A 25,244-nucleotide genomic window follows, 5' to 3' on the forward strand; every position below is an offset into this window, starting at 1 on the left:
TCAAAGAATGAACACCCACACGCACCTATCTGCATGTCTTTAACAGTCACTCGACCATGGGGAGGACTTGGAGACTCTGCACAGAAGGCACTCCGGACGAGAATCGAACCAGAGAACCTCTTACTGTGAGTCTACAATGCTAACTGCTGCACCACCCCAGCCCTAAGACACTAAAAACATTAAATAGCTGTAGATGACAGACAGTTCTTTTAAACATGCCTGGATGGTTCAAGTTTCAATTAAAGTTAATCGAGTCCATAATAAAAAAATAAACAGGAAAATACATGGATTTCTAGTTTAGATTTCTGTGTAATAGATTTGCCACATTTAAGCAGAAATCCATACAGACAGAAAAGCTGCATTTGAGTTTCAAACTTCATAAAAACTCATGCTGATTCATAACCTGTTATTCTAGCAACTTTCTAAGTTACAAGAACAATATTTAAAAGCTATCCCAGATTTTTAACCTTTGTCCTCGATCATAGTTTTTGGCTTTGTACAAATTTTTATGCTAAGATGTTCACACGTATGTGCTGATTAATAACATAGGTAATAACCAACTGTCAAAGAATCAGGGACATCATTATTTGTTTTTTGCCCGAAATGTAAGCAGTAACAGAGTAGTTCAAACTAGTTACACAGGAAAACGGTATATATACATTGTAGTGGATAAGGAATGTAATGGGCATCACGCAAGGTCGCTGTCGCTGGGGCCGCTATAATAAGGAAAGTAAAACCTTTGGTAATTCACCACAGCAAAAATTCCAAGAAAGTATAAATAAAGTGAAATGGTATTTATTCCAAGGTAGAGAACAAGTAAAATAATAAAATGCAGTCCTTCAAAGTCCGATAAGCGCTTTTGGCAATATGCCTTCTTCAGATCGTAAAACTAGGCATCTGACCAATCATGGGTATTTTCATCTTTTGCATGATAAATTCAGTCGTGATTTCCACTGAATCAAAAAGACACAAAAAGAGACCAATCATCTCCTGATAAAAGAACAAGCTTTCTCATTTCACCTATCATAACACTCCAGATTAATGCAAGTGCAATCCTGTATTGAGACAGGACAGTCTTGCAATGCGTAATATGCAGCTGTTACTAGCCAATCACACATTCGTGAGATAGCATAGACGTTCATTCCACCAGTCCCATACTTTCTGATTTTAATACGGATGGACCAATCCAGTACTTTGTAAAGCGACAAACCTCCTTAACCTGCCAATCAATTCATTTTATACAAGTGAGATACCTAGCGAGGCATATAAGCCTTTTCATTTACTATACATTCCTTCCTTCACATAAAGTGGATCTCACAACTCATTTTGAACTGGCTAAAATATATGTAGCAAGGTATGTCAACCTTTTCGTTAATAATATGTTCCTTGCTTCCATACAATGTGTATCTCACGTATAAACCGCAAAGGACATTTTGCATTCAACCAATCATAAATGCTCTCAGCTTTCACATAACAAATTCTGTCTTGATTCCCACCAAATCGAAGGACACAAACAAGAACCAGTCATCACCTTTATGAAAGGACAAACCTTCTCTTTCTGCCTATCGTATCACTTCGAATTTAATGCAAATGTAATCCTGCACTAAAATAAGGCAGTTTTCCGATTTGTGATATACATCGATTGCTGGCCAATCACACGTTAGTTAGATGGATACAAACACTCGTTCCGCCAATCGCATATATTCTGATTGTAGAATCAATGGACAAATCATATCCTTAATAAAGGAGCAAGCCTCCTTGTCTTGCCAATCAACTCGCTTTAAGCAAGTAGAGTAAAAAGCGAGGCATGTCAACATTTTAGTCCATAATTCATTTCCTGCTTCCACTTAAAATGAAGCTCGCATATGAACCGCAAAATCTCTAAGACACATGCAGATCTTCCCCAAGAAATCTGCCCTTGAGTAGTACCATATCTATGAAGTACAAGGACGTCATTTTTACGGACAGAAGTTGATTATGTTCATCTTTTTTCCTTGGACTATTATTTGTGGCCAATGGTTTTCCTTCTGGCCTTAAGTATAGGTTTTAGCGGAACCACAGTATTAAGTCCTGGAGGACAATTTGCTCTAATAGGTTCATAGGTAGGTACTAGGCTATCGGCTCTAGGGCCCATACAAGCCTAACCAAAAAATGTACCCTGGTTTCGCCACCCAAGAAAATTATTTTCCTGTGCCCCTGTCGAGCAGAGCCACAGAAGTGATCCCCGGGGTGAATTTCCCATTTTCCATCCAATCATCAAGATTTTTCTTGAAGAGTGCTAATGATCCTGTTTAAGTGCAAAATGGACAACTGGATGGGAGACCCTAAATTCACCCCTGGGGTGGCACCTGTGTCCCTCAGGGATAGGGGCAGCCAGTGGTGATCATGGATTAGCTCTGCAATCAATCAAACCATCTAACAATGTCAGTTAGTGAACCATCTAACAATGGTCAGTTAGGGAACACAGGTACTACATGACTAGGCTTTTCAAGGCTCTAGGCCGTTAGTCTAGTCACCTTTGATGAACCTATGTGGCTGTGCAAACTCTGAGGCCTTCTGAAGTTTGCTAAGGCAGCTTAGCTTTGAGGCTGTGACCCTGTTGGAAGCTAGCCTAAGTGGAATCCCACTTTCTGGCAGCCTTCTATTGCTGTGGTTGCTGCTACTCTGTGACCTGCTTGAACCATATGAGTTTAAGTTGTTTCTGATGTTTCAAATTATATTAAGGTTTTTCAGATATTTGTTAGAAAGGAAGCTATTAGAGAATAGATATTTACTGTTCTTTTTTCTCAAAATGCAGTTTCAGCTGTGAGTAATGCTGTAATCCAGACCTCGCCATTTCAGCTAGGATGGGTGAACTGGTATCATGCACCTGCTAGTGGACAGGTTTGGTGAAAACTTTACCCCCCTGTTCACACCAGTCACACCCCATAACATACCTGTCACTAGTCCTCTGCCTGGTGTCTCCAGAGAGCAGGTCATAGCCTCACTCTCCAAGGCCAAAAACACAGCCTCTGTGGGACCGGACAACATACCAGGCTGTGTATTAAATGGTCTAAAATAGGGGTTAGCGGAATCGCTATATATATATATATATATATATATATATATATATATATATATATATATAGTAATTTGCAGGGAATGCCTCATTCCCATAGGAGACAGTGATGCACTTTTTTGCCTTTAGTTTTAGACCAGGGATTTAGTACCAATCATTTGTCTGTGTTAACCCCTCCTGTAATATGCTAATATCTTTAGAAGACTCAATGACTTCCCCCAGTTTGCAGTCATCTGCAAACTTGGTAAGACACAGGCCATCTACTTTCGTTTGGACATCCGAGAAATAGATTTCAAACAGTAGACAGCCCAACACAGAATGTTGTAGTACTCTACTGGTAACTGTTCTACTGGTGGAGGTGGAATCCCCAGCTTTGACAGTATGGATTCTGTCGGTGAGCCATTTGGCTACCCATCTAGTGACATATGGGTTAATCCCCAGCTGGGAGAGTTTCTTAATGATACCTGAGTGGGGGATTGTGTTGAAAGTCTTGGCTAAGTCAAGATCGGTGGTATGTACTGCTTTGCCATCGTCCAGGGCTTTGATGACATTCTTGAAGAAGTCCACCAGATTTAGTAAGCATGATCTACCTTTAACTAAGCCAAACTGGGTTGGGTCGAGAGTTTGAAGCTTGTCTATGTCCTTGTTGATAAGGTCCATGATGATTCTTTCCATGGCCTTGCAGATAAGGCTGGTTAGGCTTATGGGTCTGTAGTTCCCAGGCTCAGTTGAAGGACCCTCTTTGCAGAAGAGGATTAAAGTTGCTTTTCTCCACTCTGCTGGAACAAAGCCAGTGCTCAGGCTGTGGTTAAAGAGAGTGCCAAGTGGATCCACTAGATCATGTTTTAGGTTGTTTAGTAAGCAGCCTGGGATGCTATCTGGGTCCACAGAGGCCGCGATTTTGGCCTTGGAGACCGTATATATGACCTGCTCATTGGAGATACTGGAAAGATGACAGTGTTTAGGTATGTTTTGAGGTATGTCTAGTGGGGATGGGGTGGGGGGGGGGGTGAAGTTTGCACCAAATCTGTAACTAACAGGTTAGCAAGTTCCTCAGGGTCAGTGTGACTGGTACCATCCACTATGAGTTTGACACTTAGATTTTGGACATAGCTAAAGAATACGTTATGATTGTCTTTAGATAGGGAAGATAATTTAGCCTCATAACTAGCTTTGAGGACTTTACCTGAATATCTGGTTTGCTTGTTCAAGCTGTGGAGGGTATTCTTTTGACTAAATTCCCTCTTGTTCTTGGATATCAGTTTATTCTTTTTGTTATATAACCTATTTATACATGAGGTCCACCAGGTAGCTTGTTTTTACAGGAGAACTTGGTTTTGATCCTTTCAGATACAGCAGAGTCAGTACAGTTGTTTAAGTGGTTATACAGAGCGTTTGTGTACCCCTCTGCATAGGAGTCATTTTTGGCTGTGTTAGCGGGGGGGGGGGGGGGGGGCTGAAACTTTTCAAACTATTGCTTAGTAGGCTAGAATTTTGTTTTGGAGAAGTTTCTCATTTTTATTGCTCCTGTGGAGGTGTTAGGTCTGGTCGGTACTTTGAACAAGACAGATTTATGGTCTGACCTTACTAGGGGAGGGCAGAACAAATGGGATTGTGGGACCTCCCATATTGGTGAGTACTAAGTCCAGAACATTTGAGCCCCTTGTGGGGTTGCAGACTAACTGTTCCAGAGCATTTGTATTAAGAGAGTCCAGGAACCTTAGGGTGATGGTTCACGGTGGGGGACCTGTAGCTAGCAATGATGTTGTGGGGTGTTTTATTTGTTTATTTGGACCTGGAGTAGCTCAAGTGAGTCGTACTGTTTAACCGGTCTTGAGGTGTATTTGGGTTTAATGAAAATGGATACACTTCCACCTTTGCTTCTTTCACGCTCATTTTGAGGTCTGAACGTGTAGAAGGCATTGTAGCCTTGCACGGCCGGGGTGCTCTCTGCGGTCTTGAACCAAGTCTTGGTGACTGCACTGATGTCAGCATCTTCCAAGGTGAAGAGAGCTTCCAGGGAGTGCAGTTTCCTATTTAGATTTAAAGCATTAAGCAGCATAACCTTGAGTTTGTCTGTAGTGGATTTTTTTATGTAGGAAGTTTTGTTGTTTTGGTATTGCCTAAAAATGGCACTATGAGGGAGGTAAGCATACTTGCCTGTATTCAAAAGTCTAGAAGAGACAGGTGCAGACCATCTCTAGCAAAGCAGTGTGGTCTGTCGACCATGTCTTCCCAGGTTGACAGATATTGGATCCCCCTGGATTGGCACCAGAAGCTAAGCCAATTGTTGAAATCAATAATTTACTGTTTATATTGTGGCATCATCCTGGGCGAAGGTAGAATGCATAGGGCTAGGAACATACCTGCTTGGGACACACAATCTGAGAGTTCAGTCATGTCTCTCTTCATATAATCCAGGGAGGAATGTCTCAAGTCATTCACCCCAACGTGTACTATGACAGAGTCATAACGGTGATTGGTGTTGAGTGACTTGAGTGTGTGCGTGTTTTGATGGATCCTGGCACCTGACGGGCAGCTGATCATTGTCTTCTCCTTGTCTAGCCTGGTGAGGGGGACATCTGTGTGTCTCACTAGGAAATCTCCTATGGCCAGGGCATTTGGTTTTTAGGTGTTCTGCCTTAAGGAATTTAGTCTCTGAAACACTGGTATATGTGTTATGTGTAGTAGATTTTGGTCATGCTCTAGTATGTGTGAGTTTTTTGTGCTTTGGAGGTCTCTCACCTTTTAGTAGGCTCTTAGTGAGTACCTCCGCCTATGTGGGTTTATGTGACTATGTTGTGTGAGAGGAGAGGTGTGTGTGCTTGACGACCTATTTGATGTCTTGTTTATTGTTATGTGAGAGGATTGATTCCTGTTTCATAGTATAGTTACATTTCTCAAGTACTGTATTTGTTTACTGTAGGAGCAAATGGTTGTTAGTATACATGAGGTAATTACTGCATTGCCTCGGGATGCCCGTGTCAGTCAGGTTGGTTGGAGAAATGTTGTGAAACTGACTTTCCATTGTAGCAGATTAAACCGTAAGTACTGTTAGGGGATGGGCATACAGCATTAGTCCTGAGAGCTTGCCATACCTCTCATCCTCTTAGTGCAAGAAATCTAGACAAAGCTTAAGTAACGGCCCAAAAATAGGGACAGATTATAAATATTGCTGTTATAAACTTTGAAATTTGCTAGAATAACAGGATTTATGTTAGTATCTATTTTTTGAGGTATATGAAGTCTGAAACTCAAATAAATGTCATTATTCAGTGATTTCATTTGCCAGAAAACCACAAATTTTATATGGAACAGACCAATATATGAGGCAAAAATCTGGACAGTTGAGATGTATGCAGCTTGTCTGTCCCAGTCTGGAGGCAATTAATGAATCATTTTTCTTTCTGTGTTCACTTGGGGGGAAATACGGGATATGTGGTTGAAGATAGTCACATCCATAGATTGTTGTCCCCTTTGTTGCCCACCCCAGTCCCTCAGAAAGAAGAGATAAGCAAGACGGTATTAAGCCTTTTGTCAAAACAAACAAAAACATGCAGGAGGTCATGCTCAACCATAAAAGTTTAGGATATTATTGCAATCCCTTTTTTTTTTTTTTTTTTTTGGTAAAGAAAACCAAAGACCTCTGGCTTATACTGAATGCCATCGTTTAAATTGCTGTGGCCATGGTACAGTTGGTACTGCTGGACATCTAACATGTGTACTTCCATCAAGACTGCCAAGGAGTTCAGAAGCTAACCACAGTTCTTGGATTAGGGCCAGTCACTACCACTGCTGCCAAGGAGTCCAGAAGGTGACTACACTTCTTGGATTAGAGCCAGTCACTACCACTTCACCTTTGGTCTTGGTTCAGTTTGCCCACTAAGTACGTATCTTTTAGCAGCAGACCACCATAGAATGTAGGGTACCAAGATCTTCCTTTATCAAAATGACTGGCTCCTTGCTGGCTCTTCTTTAATGTATCTGGTATGAAACATGGAGTCCTTGCTCAGATTGCTTCATACCCTGTGGATCATAGTGAGCTTTTCCACTATCTGCACGTCTTTAGTTTCAGCTCACCAGAGATTGCAGAGAGCCAAGAGTTTCCCTTACTTAAATGACTGCCTATTTGCTGGCCCCTTCTTCTTAAACATCAGGTACAAAACATGGAGTCTGTGCTCAAATTGCTTCATGCCCTGGGGATAACTCCTTTTATGTTCAAACTCTAGTCTTTATTGGTTGGTCTTTAGACACAACTCTTGTTTGTATTATCAAACCATGATGACCTAAATTCTAATCATAATATTTTTATACCTTGTGAATTTTATCTTTTTTTTTAAGTTAAAAGCTGTGTGTAATAGTTAACTAACACAAACATGTCATCATATTTACATTTATAAAAATAAAACAGCATTGCTTGTAGTCAGTTCTGAATTTCAAAAGTTAGTGTAATATATTATAGAGTAGTGCTCATTTCAAAATGACTGTTTTAACACCAGTTTCATGTAATGTATTCATAGCACATTATTTGTTTTTGTTTTTTCTCTCTCCAGTCAGTAATTCAGATCTCATTGAGCACTGAAAGGTGTGTTCAGATATGCACTCTTAGAATTCTTTTTATGGCCCAGTGGGCTTCAAGGCAAATTATTTTACCAGTGCAATCTTGTTAGGTATTTTCAACTTGTATTCTGGATCATTAATACTTTTAACAAAATTAATCAGGAGGGGCCCAAGCTACTGCATACCTAAAATATAAATTTAAGGGTTTGTAGTCATCTGTAATAAGTCTTAATATTTTTTCTTGGCCACAGCCCTGAATTTTATCATTCAAGGTACTGTTAACATCTACGTTGTTAGCTTCATTTGATATCTTAAGCCTGATGGAACAAAAAAACAGATGCTACAACTGCTAATGGTAGCTTCAGCAAGTCATTTCCAGTTAAAGAATCAGCAAACAAACCAAACTAACAAAAATGATAAATACTGTGTCAACCATACATGCTGAATATCAAAAAAATAATCACTGTAATAGTAATAGTAATAAAAATAAAAAAATGTTGTGGAATACAGTTCCTGTGCAAGTGAATTTTGTCACCAAATAATGTCAGTAGTAACTCGGTTATGGTAGTCAGCTTGAATGTTTAGTTGGTACAGAAAATAGTTAAGTAACCTTTAGTTGTTTCATATGGCAATCTGTTGGCATGATTACTACATAGTAGTCTTATATCTGTGTTTTAAATAATCTTCTAAACTTTTTTTCTAATTACAGTAAGAAGAAGAATTCACTCTTCAGGAAAATCACAAAACAAGCATCCTTGCTACATACCAGCCGGAGTTTGTCTTCTTTAAACCGTTCTCTCTCATCTGGTGAAAGCGTCCCTGGCTCACCAACTCACAATCTTTCCCCACGCTCTCCGACTCAAGGCTACAGATCTACCCCTGACTCAGCACATTCAGGTAATCAGCTGTTGGTACATTTGGTAGGTGTATTCATAAACTGTTGCATAGTGTATTCTCTGCAGTGTGGCACCCTGTTAATAAGATATCAGCTGGATTATACTTGTTCAGCTACAAATGCTTCCTCGCTGCTTAAGATGTAGTGAACCATACAGATGGGCCATGCTCTGCAACTTCCAAATACTGGAGTACCCCTTTGGTTTTGCAAAATCTTTTATCTAGTTTAATCCTCACTAAAAGTATAAGATGTTTTCAAGGAATTAGAAGTGTGAATAAAATGGCAGTTGCATAGACTGTACTCCCCAGGTTTACGGATAGTATGTCTTTTGGTTGATAACAGTCAGGTTTAAGCTTTGGCTGTATCTCTTGAAATTTATAATTTTTCACAATAATGTGCAGTTGTGTGGGAATTAGTTAATAATGAACACAGAGTTCTGCATATAGGTATTGACAATTTCTCTACTTAGTTGTGCTAAGAGGTGCCTCTGAAGTGGGGAACATTACACAGATTCATTGAATTTGCCAATAAATATGTAAAATACATGTTTTGCTACACCCTGCCTGTCTTTCAGATGCCTTTTCCTCTGCTAAGAGTACTGTGTCTGTTCCATGTGTGGTGTTCCATATGTGGTCGAAGTCTAAAGTTTGTCCTTCGTTGTTGTCAGAGAAATGCAACAAGGACCCGATATCCTCTGTTGTCACTTCCTCCCATGCCAACTTGCTTGGTAATTTGTGGATTCAAGGACCCAGTTTCATCTGTTGTCACTTCCTCCCATACCGCCTTATTTGGGAATTTGTGGGTTCAGGGACCCACTGTCATCTATTGTCACTTCCTCTCATGCTACCTTGTTTGGGATTTGGTGGAGTTTAGGGACCCAATGTCGTCTGTTGTCACGTCTTTTCATGCCACCTTGTTTGGGAATTTGTTGGGTTCAGGAACTCACTATTGTCTGTTGTCACTTCCTCCCATGCCACTGTGTTTGGGAATTTGTGGGGTTCGGGGACCCAGTGTCATCTGTTGTCCCTTCCTTCCATGCCACTTTTTTGGGAATTTCTGGCATTCAGGGACCCATTATCATCTGTTGTCACTTTCTCTCATGCCACCTTGCTTGGGAATTTGGAGGCTTCAGACATATTCATTCTTTATCTATATGTTACTTATGCACATCAGTTCCTGCAGACAGAGTCCAATGTCATGAGTTTTCTAATTCTGAGATATTATTTTCTAGAAATGAACAGTATTATTCCTGTGTGGGTGTTATATTCTGTACAGTGTACAGTGAAATTGTCATCTGCTGCTGCCGATCATTTTGCTATATATCTTGTTATCTTGCTGGGTGTCAATGTAGCACATGTAGTAGTACATTTGTTTCTGGACTTGAATAATGTTAGTTGCATTTTTACCCTAAAACAGAGGCCAGGTCCTTTTACTAATGGGATGTCATCCTTCAGTTTAGATGTTAAACTGAGTCCTTTCTGCTTTCATGTTTTGTACTGGTAGGTGACAAAATGAAGTAAAAGAATTAAAAGTATTATTGTAAAATAAAGGTTTATTTTTATGTAACCAGATATGCTTGTAATTTGCATGCATGTGCCTTTGCACTCCCATTCATTTATATTTGTACATTCTGATCTTAATATTTACCATTGCTGTAGCTGAAAAATTAATGCCTCTGTACATTTTTTCTGTTCCAAACACTTTTATTTGCAATTATTCCATATTTTGTAAATGCTTATCTTAGTCTTTGTATTTCGTTTAGTAGCATTATAATGCCAAATGAAGCTCTTATAATCAATGTTAAGCCACAAAGTTCCTGTGTTCCACTTGGGCCTTTTTTGCGTGTTTGTGCCATTTGTACATGCCTTGTAACCATAACTAATATTTGATGAGTTTAGTATTTATATTCTTTTTATGTAACCCACTCAGAAGATCTTTACTATTTGAACTTCCCACAGTTAGAAGATATTAGCGATCTTCATTGTGTACATTCTTCCACAGCAGTTCTCATTGCTGAATGGGGAAGTAAATAGTGCCATCAGATTCCACATCAGCAGCATAAGTGTGATATGAAGAGGGCATTGACGTCCAGCCCTACTTCTTTCCTGCCACTGCAAGACCTTCATATCAAGGACTGGAGTTTGGCTAATGTTTCACTCATTTTTGCATTGCTAAAAATGACAGTCCTTCAATTTTACATGCTATTGAAAAAGCATGAAGTGTGTAATTTTTACTGTGTATAAACATTTTCAAAGCAGGACGTCACCAGAAGGGAGTATGAATTTCAAGGAATGTTCAGTCTTCAGATTATTACCATTGCATGACATTTTGCAGCCATTTGGAGAAACAGACTGTTAAAAGAAGCTGCAGTAGGAAAAACTTTGCAGACACAAGACATGAGAAGAAAGGACTGCCATCTTGGTAGCATCAAATGAAATGAAGGAAATGCTATAAAGATGGGTCTGTGTTGTGGTCCCTGCATGAGCTCACTGTAACCACACATACTCAGAGCTGATGCGCTCACTGTAACCACACATACTCAGAGCTGATGAGCTCACTGTAACCACACATACTCAGAGCTGATGAGCTCACTGTAACCACACATACTCAGAGCTGATGCGCTCACTGTAACCACACATACTCAGAGCTGATGAGCTCACTGTAACCACACATACTCAGAGCTGATGAACTTACTGTAACCACACATACTCAGAGCTGATGAGCTCACTGTAACCACACATACTCAGAGCTGATGAGCTCACTGTAACCACACATACTCAGAGCTGATGAGCTCACTGTAACCACACATACTCAGAGCTGATGAGCTCACTGTAACCACACATACTCAGAGCTGATAAGCTCACTGTAACCACACATACTCAGAGCTGATGGGCTCACTGTAACCACACATACTCAGAGCTGATGAGCTCACTGTAACCACACATACTCAGAGCTGATGCGCTCACTGTAACCACACATACTCAGAGCTGATGCGCTCACTGTAATCACACATACTCAGAGCTGTTCTCAGTAGCTTACCCTTCACCTGTAGCTCAACACTTTAATCACACTCCCCTGCAAAGCTTGTCACGAACCATGGATAGCACCTGGTACCAAGACAGTGATTCTGGCAGGGTGTCACTCACTTTGTCAACATGTCATGCATCAAAGCCATGTTTTTGAACCTGACAGACTGAATGAGCAAACCAGCAAGACTAGCATTACAGACCCCAAGGTTTTGTGACTGCAGTTATGTTAGGGAGTGCAGGAGGTAGCCCACCCTGTATGGACTAAGTTTGAGCTTTACTGCTACATGAAAATATTCAGTGCGCTACCCATTCAGTCTGTAAGGCATGACTAAACAAGCTTCAGTGTATTGAGTGTTGATGTCCTGAACTATATTGTACTGCAATTCCCATTAATAGTTGCCTTCCTTTAGGACTCTTCCCATCATATGCAGCTTAAGGTTGTTGGCATCATCTCTCAGCTCACTTTACTGCAGGTTTTGGTAGTGAAAGTTCAAGCTAGGTACCAAGATGGCAATGTTCAGTACTTTGTGTTGTGGCTGCAGTGATATTGGTTCAAGTCTGACCTATGAAAGGCTGTTGGGGTCCAGACATAGCAAGTAAATAGAGTTTGCAGTGCTGCATGTTTTTGGTTTAAAATCTCTTCCTCACAGCTACAGGGTACAAGTTTCAATCTTGATGGCCTTTCACCATCATGTAGTTTGTCTGCCAGGCTATGAACTGTTAATAAGCCGCTTCCTGCACTTCAGTGTTTGATTTTCTCAAGTTTAGTTTGCCTATTGTGTTAACCTGCGTAAGTCACATAATCAGGAAATGCTTGGGGGGAATTTGGAAATTGAGCTGGGCTCCTTAGTTGTGACCTGGACTACATACCTGCTAACAATGCATCTGTAAACAGCCACAAATTACAGCTTCTATCATATCATATATCATATCATAGAAAAATGACAGAAATTATGTTTGTAAAACAATTTTGGGTTTTGCTAAGGTATCCTTTATAGCATAATTTGGACTGGTTGTAGTGGCTTAGAAGATGTAGAGGTCTACCTCAAAAAGAAAATGTTTCAGTAGGCCTTCCACCTCAGCTGTGGGATACTTCCAACCTTTCAGAAATGCAAAACACTGTCAGAGTAACTGTTCCCATACTGCAGATGCTCATGTCAAGGTCCTGCAGGAGATAGCACAGTGTGACCTTGAAGGGAATGTCTGCAGGGCCCTGTAGGGGATAGTAGAGTGTGACCTTGAAGGTAATGTCTGCCAGACCCTGCAGGTGATTGTACAGTGTGACCTTGAAGGGAATGTCTGTCTAGTCACAACATTTGCCAGCTTCATTGAGTACTAACAGAGTAACCATTAAAGGGGCAAACCATCATTCAGCGTATGAGTGACCTTGAACATTAACCAAGAAATAGACCACTCGGTGATGAGATTTTCTTCAGCAGCCACCATTCATGTTGAGGCTACAGATGGAAAATTATTTGGATACCTTCCACAACTTGGTATTAAACATCTCTTTAGACTGAAGGCTGTGCTTTACTGAACAACTGCTTGCCTCCATGCATTACTGTTTGGTCATGCATTTCCTGGTTGTTTGCTTTGAGAAATTCCCCTTCCCTTTATTAATCATTATTGCCAACAGCAAAGATTTTGTAAGAGGGGAGTGGAGTCCTCTTTCTAATGTTCTTTCTAAGTCTGTGAAATGAGAGAAAGAAACCAAAAGTAATGGCATGTATGATTGAAGAGTTACCATTGTACTGTAAAACAGGCATAAGGACCAATGCACTGTATGCCTTGACTGTGCAGGAAAATAACTTTTTGTAAAGTGTAATACAATTACAATAACGGAGAATGATGTATACAAAAAGAAAGTCAAGCTAGCCAGTGATGAGTAGTTTAAACCAATCAGTCATGCTTGTGCACTAGTGCAAACGGTGGTTAGCTTGGCTGTTAGACCTGTTTAAAAATTTTAAATTACATTTAAAAAGCGTTCCAACAAAATAATTTCTATCATGAATGAAAAATTTGGGCAGGGATGTTTAGTATGTTTACAGTAACATGTATGACTAATGCCCATAGGTTTCACAACTTGGTACTCCAAATTTTCCCACTTGGCTGTTATCCACCTCCTTTTCCCATGATGCACAGTGATTGCAACCTTCACCAAATCTTTGTTGCCTGACATAGCTCATCAGTGTCCAGATGATGCTTTGCTTCTTTAATTAATTCTTCTGATAGCTGGATATTTTTTTTTTTTTGGGGGGGGGGGGGGTTGTTTTTCACTCATTCACTGCCATGAGTAAATCAGCTGTCGGTGAATAGCTAGCTTTCTTTGTCCTTTTTTTTTGCAGAGTTTGGTGGGGTTTTTTTCTCTCTCTCTCTGTCCCCTCCATGCATTTCCATTTATCCAAGGAAAAAAAAAACACTCTGTCCTTTCTGTCTCCTCCTTGCTAGAACCAGAGCTTTTGTACTGTTTTTTTAGTTCTTTAGTTCTGTGTAAACTGTTTTTTTTTCTCAGTGTTCCCACCGTTGTTTGGGAATTTAGTTTCAACTTTCTCTGCTAGTCACTATAATTTTTATAATTTATCTGTTTGTTTGTTTATTGTTTTTAATCAAGATAAGGGTCTGATCTAAAAGGACCCATTTCAGCCACAGACCGATTTACATAACATACAAAAGTTTAGTAAATACTGATCAAAGACTCTAATTTATGGTTTTCAAAAAAAAAAAAAAAAATGATATTCTGTTTTCATGAGATGAAATCCAGGAATTATATCTGTGATTTTAGAATTAAATTTCTAGTCCTTACTGTTATTTCATACTAATTTTCTATTGCAGTTACACATATGCAAAATTTAAACAGTTTCTTGGAACAAAACAGTTAGTAAAACAACTTGACATTATCGTAAGAAGGAAATATGAGAAGAAATACGGGTTGTAGTGGATGAGTTTGCCTAAAATGCCAAATCTTGTGAAAAGCCTAGGTTTTTCCAGTACTTGGACCAGTTTCAGGATTTACCTATATTTTTTCCCAGAAAAATGGAATATCTGTATCCCTCATACAGATGCATTAAATTTACACAATAAATGTTGCAGATATTAAATTACAAAACATATAATGAGATTTATACAAATGTAGAGGAAAAATCCTTCCATACAGAATTTAGTTGATGAGGTTATTTTCTTGCAGCAAGGTCAACTATAGGAGGAGAGAAGATAGAATATGGAGCACTTGGAAATTGGGGTGAAGTAAAAGACAGTGAGGCTGACAGAGATTTGAAGGTGATTGGTGAATAGCGGTAAAAATTGGAGAAAGAGATTCAGAGGAGGACTGTATGACTGCATGTCACTTATAACTGTAGCAGATAGTTCTCTTATAGAGAAAAGCAGTTGTGTTGCCTGAATTTATTGAGTATATATGAGGTGGGGATGTTTGTTAAAAGTGCATCCCAAGGTTTTGTCACATAATGGTGAAAGCACAGTCGGAGATGTTAAGGGCAGAAAAAGGTCTAATTAGTGCTTAATAGTCCGTCTGTGGCTCAGGAGATAGGACATGTCACTGTTATGAGTTTTGTGTATTAAACTAAGTAGATTTGGCCATTTATGTACAGGTAGCCATTTGGCACATGTTAGAGTTGTACAGTGGCATTCAGCTTGAAGTGACAGAAAAATGAATGATAAATTTAGTTGGAAAGGGTATGTAGGAACGTGATGTTCTTTTTAGGTAGGCAGTGGTATCCTATATTCTAGCTGGAGTTGGATGTTTTTGTCAATGGCTGCATTGCCTTCAGACATGAGAAAGTGAGAAATGTTACTGTAAAGAGATCATTTAATCTCAGATTTAATCTTGTTTATATTCAAGGACATCTTAATGTAGGGAATGAGCAGTAGAGTTAAGTACTTAAAGGAATGTACCTGGGCAATGTTATTTATTTATGTTGTTTTTGCATGTGAGTGCAGCATGAGTGGAGGAAATTTGTCAGTGAGGTTTGCCAAGAAAAGGTGAGTTTAGTTTCCTTTGTATTAAGGGTTAGCTGTTCATCTGGGATAAAATTTGTTGACAGTGGCTTGAATGTGTTGTAGAATTGTGTGTCTGTGGGTGGAGGGGAGTTGGAGAATTCTTTGGCAAAATGTTCTAGAGAGGTGGACAGAGAAGAGCTGCTAGTTTGAGTGAGCATTGAGTTGATTTGTCTGCTTCCAGAATTGTCTAGGTTCTCAAGTGAGCATTGAGTTGATTTGCCTTCTTCCAGAATTGTCTAGGTTCGCGAGTGAGCATTGAGCTGATTTGTCTGCATCCAGAATTGTCTAGGTTTGCAAAAGGTAGATAATTGTTTGATACAGTGATATCTTTGGGTGTCTTTTTGGCTTGGTTGTGCAGTGTTGTATATTTGACATAGTCTGCTAAAGACTGTATCTTTTCCAGGCATGGTTTCTTTTTCTTTCTTTTTTTTTTTTTTTTTTTGAATAGGATGCATAGTTAAGTTGACCCTTGGAAGCTTTATAGGTTAGTGGATAGAATTTATTTTGAATATTTGTGAGGACACTGATTATTAATAAGGTGTCCCTGTTCACACATGTTTTTTGCCACATTGACACTGACTCGCTCCTAGTTTGTAATAAGGACATCTCGTGGTTTTTAGAACATGTATTACATCTACTGGGCTTATGTAGACCATATCTCTGTGTGGGCTAAGAAAAATAATGTTGAAATTACCAAGCAAAAGTATGTATGTATATGTATATATATATATATATATATATATATATATATATATATATATGTGTGTGTGTGTGTGTGTGTATATATATATATATATATATATATATTATATTTTTTTGGGGGGTGGGGTCAATTATGCTAGGCTGACAGAATAGGAGGCAGGTTGGAAGTTGTTTACAGAAGCATTAATTATTTTTTTTTTTGTTTTGTTTTTTTAGAGTAGAAAGCCAAGTAGTATCCAGTTAGATTGTGTATTATTGGTAGCAGGTGAATTGCCTGTAATATTGTACTCTGTAAAGTCTTTAGCCAGGAACATGCAGGTGCCTGGCCTGTCAAAATGAGTTAGTGAGAATTATGGGAAGTATGGCTACAAGTGTTAGTATGAAGTGTAAGCCACATTTCTTAGTCAAAGTTATTTTGTGAGATCCAGTAATGTACTTGTTCAGACTTGTTCTTAATTCCTTCTCACAATGTAGAATCATTATTTAACAATTTGTGGCATATAGGTAGGTTAGTTTTTGAGCAAATGTTATTTTGTGTAGACACAGGATGTCCAGGATTAGTTTTTTTTATCCCAGTAGTAAAAGAAGTACAATAATAAGTTTTAATTTAGCATATTGGTTTTGAATTGTTTGTTTAGAAGGAGATTAGAGGAATAATTAGCATTTTCTCCAGAAGGGTTATTGTTAGGTAGGGTATTTTAAATAATGTCAAGAATGAAGGAATAATATTAATGAAGTAGTTGTATTTTTGTGCTCTAGTGACCAATTTGAAGGATTTTATTATTATATTTCAAATACAACTGTGTTTCTTAGTTTTAAGAAGCATGTTTTGGTGATTAGAATTGATTTTTTGGATGTTACGATCTTTAAGGCAGCTGATGGTACACTAGGTAACACCTTGTACTATAAACCTATTACACGTAATTCCTACCTTCACAGGACTAGTGAAAAGTCAGATGATGCAAGTTACTCAGTTGAATACTTCTGATGGCTTGATGAGAGCCCAGTTGGATGATGTGGTTGTGTATTTTACTGATAGAGGTTACTCACTGGGTGAGGGTGAGAGTGTACATCAACAGGTAACACAGCAGAATTTGACTAAGATTGAAATTTGCCCATATGTCTGAATGTAAAAAGGAAGATACCAATGTCCTTTATAAGCACCAGCTTGAGAAAGGACCTCAACATTGTTTTAAATTTTGTATTTTACATGTGTTATATGATAAAATTCATGGAGGAGATGTTGTACATGAGACTGAATTAAATGAGTTTCACTGGATTTTGCACTTTAGGACGTACTTACTCCCTGGGCTAAATAGGTATGTTTCTTTAAAGCCTCTACTGAATGACATCCAAAAGTTTGAATTTTATAATTTGTTTGATTCTAGATTTTTATGATTTTAGATAATAATGTTTTTTAACTTTATTTTATATATAAAAATTTTGTATTGAAACACTTCACTTTTTAGTCATGTGACATTCTTTAGGTATGTGATTTTAGTCACATGATTTTTTTATTCATGTGGCCTTTTAGAGAGTATTAAACTGATGCACAGCAGAGAGACTATTCCTTTTTGGATTTATCCAGCCAACAAGGTATCTCAAGCTGTCAGATACCTTAAAAATGTGTTTATGCGTCTTCATCCTTTATACATAGGGAACTTTATTTCGGCCACATGCCTATAACTTACAAGATGATTTTCACCTGGTTACAGTTGCTGGAGGGACAGGCTAAGAAAACATTTTATCCCATTCAGTTAAACTTTCCACTGTGACCATCCTGGTTTGTGCACATGGCCTTTAATGTTGTAAAAAGATTTGCTTAGACAGCAGACCAGGTCATTGCTTTGAGATGGTATGCTGTCTGTACCTCACAGACTTCATTGTCAATGCCTAGGCAGCACTCACGAATACTCTTCCATGTATCCAAGATTTCTGGCCTAGAGTACAGGCCTATATGGAGAGGATAGAGATGCAGCGATAGACCTTGACAGCCATTGATGTCAACTTTTCTTCTCCATATTGTTCTTTCCTTTGGACCCAATAAAGCATAACACCAGATTTTATTTCACTAAAGATGAAATGGTCAGTCCTGTTGTAAGTTGTCTGCCTCTTTGAATTCCTTCCAGAGAGATTTCAACAGCTAACCAGATTCTACAGTGATCACTGGGTAAATGTACCCTGTTTTAGGGGAGGGGAACCTCATTATCTCTGAGAACTTGCTCAGCTGCTCCCCCCTAGAAGCAGTTGAGCATATGTTGTCCATGTCCAACTGGTAGGAGAAAACTGTCATTCTGACATTACCAAGAGTTATGAGATTCCCTTTGTTCTGATCCTTTTATCTCCTTCCTCATTGCAGACATCTCACTCCATCAGAAAAGAGCAGTAAAACTGGGGATGCTCCACCTGTTTAAAAGAATAAGTCATCCAGGAGGTCTTTTCAGAATATAGTGTGTCAGGATTTTCCTCCAGGTGATTTTTGGTGCCAAACAAGACCAGGGACCTCAGGCCAGTTTTATTTCTAAATAGCCTAAAATCCTTTGTTCCCAAAGAAACCTTTGTATGAGCTGAGTCCAAACAGTACCTTCGTGTCACACAAAAGGAGACTGTGTTCTGCATACCTTCAGGAGTCTTGCTTGTATGTCAAAGTTCATGAGTGCTTGCAGAGATTCTTGCAGTTTATAGTCAGAGCCAGTCACTGCCATCTCCGTTCCCTTCTGTTTGGTCTCATCTCAACTCCCAAGGTATATTAGGGTTGTGGCACACTTTAGTCTACAGGAATATCACCTTCCTTTCTGGATGGCTGACTTCTCACTGTACCTTCCCAAGATCAGCTCATTTGAGTGAGGAAGTCCCTGATCTCTTTGTTTGTTCCAGTCCTTTGCTGCAAATATGTCCAAGTACAAGTTTCAGCTTTCCATCGACTATTTTATATAGGCTGTGAGCCAGATGCCTTACTTGTGAAGCTTCTCGTGGACAGATTTAAGGTCTTAGTGTTGAAGGTTGTTGCCCTTCTAAACACCAGTTTGTTGGCTCATTAGTATCCAAAAGTGTTAGGTCTTATGGAGGTTTCCATCCTCATGGCCTTCTTGGTCAGATTCCCTGACCAATGCTTAGAGGTTGCAGATTTAGTGCAGTACAAGGGCAGCTTATTTTGCATTTCTGAGATCTCTTGCCTTGGTGGTTAAATTCCAGCAGTCTGTCATTAAGCAGCCTTTCCACCTTTCCCCAGCTTGAGCAACAGTCATCAGAGATGCGGTAGCCATAGGATGGAACATTGAAATGAGGAAATGAATGATTGTGGTCATCCAAGGAACTAATGCTTCATGTTAGTGTACTGGAGTTGAGGATGGGTCTTTTTCCCTGCAGGCCTTTAAGGATTCCCTGCTTCATGGGGTCCTGTTTATACAAATGGACAATAAATCAGTTGTGTGGTATTTCAAACAACACTAGGAACACAGTCTTGTCTAGTATGCCAAAAGGCCATTAGAGTACGAGACAGGGCTATGGTTGCTGGCCACCTTCGTATCCATTGAAAGTTCAAATTATTGACAGGCAGACTGAACAGATACTTGTACATGCTACACAAGTGGGTCCATTAGCACTTTGGAGATGAGGAAAATCTTCTGCAAGTGGGGGGAACCTTACTCCAAGTTGTGTGCCTCCTTAACCAGTGGCTAGTGCTGAAATTTCTTCTTCTTCATTTTGTTGCTCAGGAAGCCTCTAAGAGATGCTCTGGTCCATCTGCGACTCATGGGATCCCTTTATATTTTTCTCCATTTTCTCTAAGATGACTTTTATATACAAGGCAAGGCTTTCCAAGGTCATCCTCATAGCCCCTTTTCAATCTTGACAGCTCTGTTTCCCTTGTGTGTGTGATCTCATCTGCTGGAGAAGCCACTTTTTTCTGAGACCAACCAAAAGCACATTGTCCTGTCCATTGGGTAACTGCCATCTACAGGTTCACTGCTTCAGGCTAGTGGCTTAGTTTTGTTATTTCCTGTAGATGCTGGGTATCTCATTTTCAGAGTAGGCTGTGTTTGTTAGCTGTTCTTCCAGAAAGTCTAATACAAGGAAATGATATTGGGACAAGTGGACATATTTTTCTATTGGACTGAATACTACTGATTGAACCCTTTTCATTTTCCAGTCCAGGCTGTGTTGGACTGTTTTGCTGGCATTTTGATTCAGGGTGGAATTCTTTTCAATCAAGTTCACTTAGCTACTATCTTGTATTTTCTTCAAGGCTAGGATGATTCCCCTTTCGCACTGTTGAAAGTTTCTGAGACCTTTTTGAAGAGCAGTTCCCTCTTAACATCTCTATTACATGAGAGTATGACCATGTGACCTCTATTTTTGTACTGGATAAGTTAACTCAATCCTTGTTTAACCCTTTGCATCTGTGGACCATTTTTGGAAGACAGTGTTTTTTGCTGCCATTTCCTCTGCTCAAAGGATTTAAGAGATTAATGTCCTCTCTCTGCTGAACCTCAGAATGATCTTCCGTAATGTCTGTGTTTTTCTTCAAACAAATGCCTTCTTTATGTTAAAAGTGGCTTCAGAGTTTTGTCTTAACAATGCCATTCGTTTCTGTGACTGTATTCAGGAATATGCTAACTGTGAGGAGTGTGAGAACACTTACCTATGTGTTCAAGGCTAGTGAGATACTACTTGGATGGGACCAAATCTGTCCATAACGATTCTCAGCAGTCTGTCTCATAAACCTAAAACCTTGGTCCAGAAAGCCTTAAAAGCCACTTTTTTAAGGTGTCCTCTTTGCACTTTTTTTTTTCATATCAAACCTTTGCCTGCTTTTCTTAATGCCCATTTTATGTAAGCCTTAGTGTCTTCAGCCTTTTTCGAGAATGCCTTTGATTATACTATCTGTATTGTTTCTAATTGGTCCTTAGGTGCTTTTTCTAAGCACTATAATTGGACTTGACTTCCAGATCCAGAACCTATGTTGGAGCCACTGTTCTGGAGGGCATATTGATCTCTGATCTTCTATCAGGAAGATTTTGGGATGCTGACCTAGTTATTACTGAAGATCAATCAATCCCATTAGGTGCAAAGCTTATGTACTTAATAAGTCAGTAGAAGTTGCACCATCCTCAGTCATGCTGCAACTCTCTGTATTCCCCTTGATGCTAGTTATGGCCTTTGTCCTTTGGTCGTCCTCTGCATATCTGCCACAGATGTGGGAATGTGAATTTTTGCATTGCACTGTGGCATAGGCAGGAGGAGAGCAGCAGCCTAGAAAATTTGAATTCAAAGTGGTCCTAATGCATACCTCTCAACCCTACTGAATTCTTCTGTATTTAACGTTTTTAAGGGCAAAATAATGGGGTGCCACAAATTCTCGAGTGGCCCCTTTAATTCCCAAAATTCCTGGGCTTTTGTTTCGATTTTTTTTTTCTTGTTGAGGTTGGTGCTGACATCATTACGTCCAGGGGATTGTGCAATGATGTCAGATTTGTGTGGCAAAGTGCCAGCCTGCTGTAATTCGTCTGAAGGCTTGAGTGTGTCTGTAGTACAGTACTCCATTTACCTTTCTTTCTACTACCGTCCATGGAAACCGTTTGTTCGCATGTCACATTCACAGTGAGTGGAAGAATTAGATTTGAAGTAGCAGCAGGCAGGCGGCAGCACACAGCAACCAGTGATTGGAGTGGAGAATGACTGTCAGGCAGCAAGCTATTTTAAAATGTTTAAATTAACGAACTCAGAATAGACAGGTCACAAGCTCACAGCACAGGTGGAGAATGAGAAAATGTATCTTCGGTCATGGCTTCACTTCCTCTGGCTGCTCCGGGTAAAAGAAAAAAAATCGTCTAGATTTTTTTTCGCAGAATGTCCAGATTTATTATGATTCATATTTTTCATCCATTTCTCATAAAATTGTAGTTTTCTGGCAAATCACTAGTAGTGGCAGATCTTTGAAGTCAGAAAATAATGTCAGGCAGCAGACATAACATCTGATATTCAGACTTTATCCTTCAGAAAATTCATGCTGTGCAAAATCTGTTATCTGCCAACATTCTAAGTTTGGAAGAGCAGTATTTAAAAAGGGTCTCTCTTTCTGTGCCTTTGTTTTGTCTCCCCCATTATTTGTGGCTTTGTCCAGATCTTGCTCTAAGAGATTGAGAGGTATGAATTCATGCATTGCAAGCAGTTAAGGCAGGCTAGTAATAAGAGGTGCACAGGCCACAGATAACAAGTATTGCTGTGAATAGCTGTTAAAAACAGTTGCACAGATTTGTTTTGTTCTGTTATGTTGTGGGTAGTATATATTAAAGGTGCAAATGTGCATTTGTATTTGTGTCTGTTTATCACTACCAGTAGCAAACTAGATAAAATACATTTTTTATTCTGTCAAGACTATTTTCAGTCCAGGTTAAGCATGCATGATTTTTGACATAGTTGTCTTCTTTCTTGGCTTGTTTATTCATTTCAATCAGTATATGGTTTAAGCAGGGCAAATGGTGTTCTTGAGTTACAAAAAAAAGCAGAGCAAGAGTCTAGCTGTTACTTTAATCAGAAGCCTTTTATCTGCACATATTTCAGCAAGTGGGCATGAAATAACCACAGTTGCATACCGTTTAGGCACAGGATTACACAGTCACTAGGACAGCCTGTACAAAACTTATCCCACTTAACTTCAGTGTATGTTCATATCATATCATATCTTATTAATTCTAAGGGATATATTCCTTATGTAAACAGAACTGGGGAAACAGCATTTGCTCCCTGTGACCCTGAGTTGGATTAAGCGTGAATAGGAAAATGGGATTAATGAATGAATGATATATATATATCTATATCTATATGGATCTAGGTCTATTGAACAAAAGTTCAATGGTTCAAATCCACAATAACCAAACGCACTTTAACGAAAGCGCTTTCACCGAAAAAGCGCTTTTGTTAAAGTCTGTTCAAAAAAAAAAACAAAAAACAATAAATCTTCTTTTATGCAAGGGGGCAAGCTCCCCTGCACCCCCCATGTGGGGGGCACCCCCCTACTTTTATATTCTAGCTCCGTGGTCGCACTACAGTGAAGAAAAGGGAATTCTCTCTTAACCACACCGTAATGCGACCAGCACAACCAGCATACATAATCGAAAGTGCTGCTTCGGTGAACAGCATTTTCTGTTATGTATGTTCGGTGATTTCTGCTTCAGCAGAAAGTGCGGTCAGGGATCTGTATGGATCCCATATATAAATATATATATATATATATATATATATATATATATATATATATATATATATATATATATATATGTATATATTGAAGTTGAGAGTCTGGTACAGTAAAATTAAAGAACATGTTTTGTAATGAGTGGTGAAGACCTCTGTTAAACTGTAATTAAAAGTAATATATTTGAGCAAGCGTTGTAGATGTGCCTAAAACTTTTGAAGTTTGTATTCTTGGGTGTATTGTCAAAAATGCTGAACTCAGATTAAATCTCTACCCAGATCATTTACTATGTTCATGGTTCACCTGAAATTTTCATAAGATCGTAGGATCATAGGAGGTTACTAGGCTATTGGCCCTGGGGCCCTTTCAAGCCTAGCAAAGAGTTTATCCCCAAAAAGAAACCTTAGCACCTTTCGCCCCTGTCAGTAAGGGACACTGGTGGAACCCCTGGGACAAATTTGTGGTTTCCCATCCACTCATCAAGCTTGTGCTTGAAGAGGGTCAGCGAGGTGCTCTGTTTGACATGTATGGGAAGTCTATTCCAGAGACAGGGCAGCCTCTGAGAGACAAACCTCTCTCTCCAGCAGGTTTTGTTCATGTTGCATATTCAATTCAGGCCTTTCGATCAGGTAATGTGTGAGGAGTTAGACTTACGGATATAGAGCATCTGTAGTAGGGTAGGGTCCAAGACTGCCTTGTAGGTGAGACACATCACCCCTGAGCAATTGGTACGTTACCGAATAGAGTGATAGTGATTTGAGCCTGTCCACATAGGACAGGTTTTGGAGGCAGTGGATTCTCTTTGAGAGATGTTTCAGTGGCCTTTCAGGTTGGTGCAAATGTTTGGGGAGGTACATACCAAACAGGGTTTTATACTCAATTATTGGTCTAATGAGGGAGGAGTATAGAGAGGTAATAACCTCCTTTTTTCTGGATGCAATCCCTTTACTTATGAGATGAACCAAGTAAATGGCTTTTCTGACCACTGCTACTACGTGATGGTCAAATGTGAGGAGATCATCAACCTGAGTGCCCAGATCTCTCAACACAGGTTGTGTGCTTAGGGGGTTGCCTTTGAAGGGGTAATTAGTAGGGGCCATGTTTTTGCTGAATGGTATGATGATACATTTTTTTGTGATTAGCTTGAGGCCATGACTTTGACACCAGTCATTAGCTGCTGTGAGACCCTCTTGCAGTATGTTAACATCATTTGGGGAGTCAGTGACGGCACCCAACTTACAGTAATCTGCAAACTTGGTCAGCCCCAGGCCTTTTATCTTTGCCTGGACCTCTGAGAAGTAGATGGCAAACAGTAGGGGTTCCAGGACAGATCCCTAAGGAACTCTACTAGTGACAGGTTTGCTATCAGAGGTGGAGTTGCCTGTTTTGACTTTGAGGGTCCTGTTGGTGGGCCAGTTGGCCACCCACCTGATGGGTTCCCATTCAGAAGCCTGAAACATCATAAGCCTGAAAATCAAAATCCTGAAACCAAAAGCCTGAAAATTCAGAATCCTGAAAACTCAAAATCCTGAAAGCCCAAAATCCTGAAAGACCAAAATCCTGAAACTCAAAATCCTGAAAACACAAATAATGCTAATATGTCACTATAAAGACACTAATATCTACCAACTGACCCTGACCCTAACCCTAACCCTAAGGTCCGTCACTATCGCACACTCACCTGACCCGTGCCCTAACCCTAACTCACTTAAACTGCCCCTAACCCCAATATTTGTCACTATTGCATACATGCCTAACCTCGCCTAACCCTAACTCACTTAAACCACC

At 39.5% G+C, this 25,244-nt stretch overlaps 1 protein-coding gene across 7 annotated transcripts in view; it reads left to right on the forward strand.

Annotated features, from left to right (window-relative positions):
• MAST2 (microtubule associated serine/threonine kinase 2) overlaps positions 1–25,244 on the forward strand; it is a 2,532,505-nt gene that overhangs the window by 2,484,028 nt on the left and 23,233 nt on the right. For all 7 annotated transcript variants that reach the window (XM_044085935.1, XM_044085937.1, XM_044085936.1 and 4 more), the window contains one exon: positions 8,328–8,515. In XM_044085935.1, the coding sequence (XP_043941870.1) occupies positions 8,328–8,515 (188 nt within the window). The remainder of the gene's footprint in view (positions 1–8,327; positions 8,516–25,244) is intronic.

The sequence above is a fragment of the Protopterus annectens genome, chromosome 10.part0 (assembly GCF_019279795.1).
Source record: "Protopterus annectens isolate FY-2018-M chromosome 10.part0, PAN1.0, whole genome shotgun sequence".
In the NCBI taxonomy this organism is placed as follows: Eukaryota; Metazoa; Chordata; order Ceratodontiformes; family Protopteridae; genus Protopterus; species Protopterus annectens.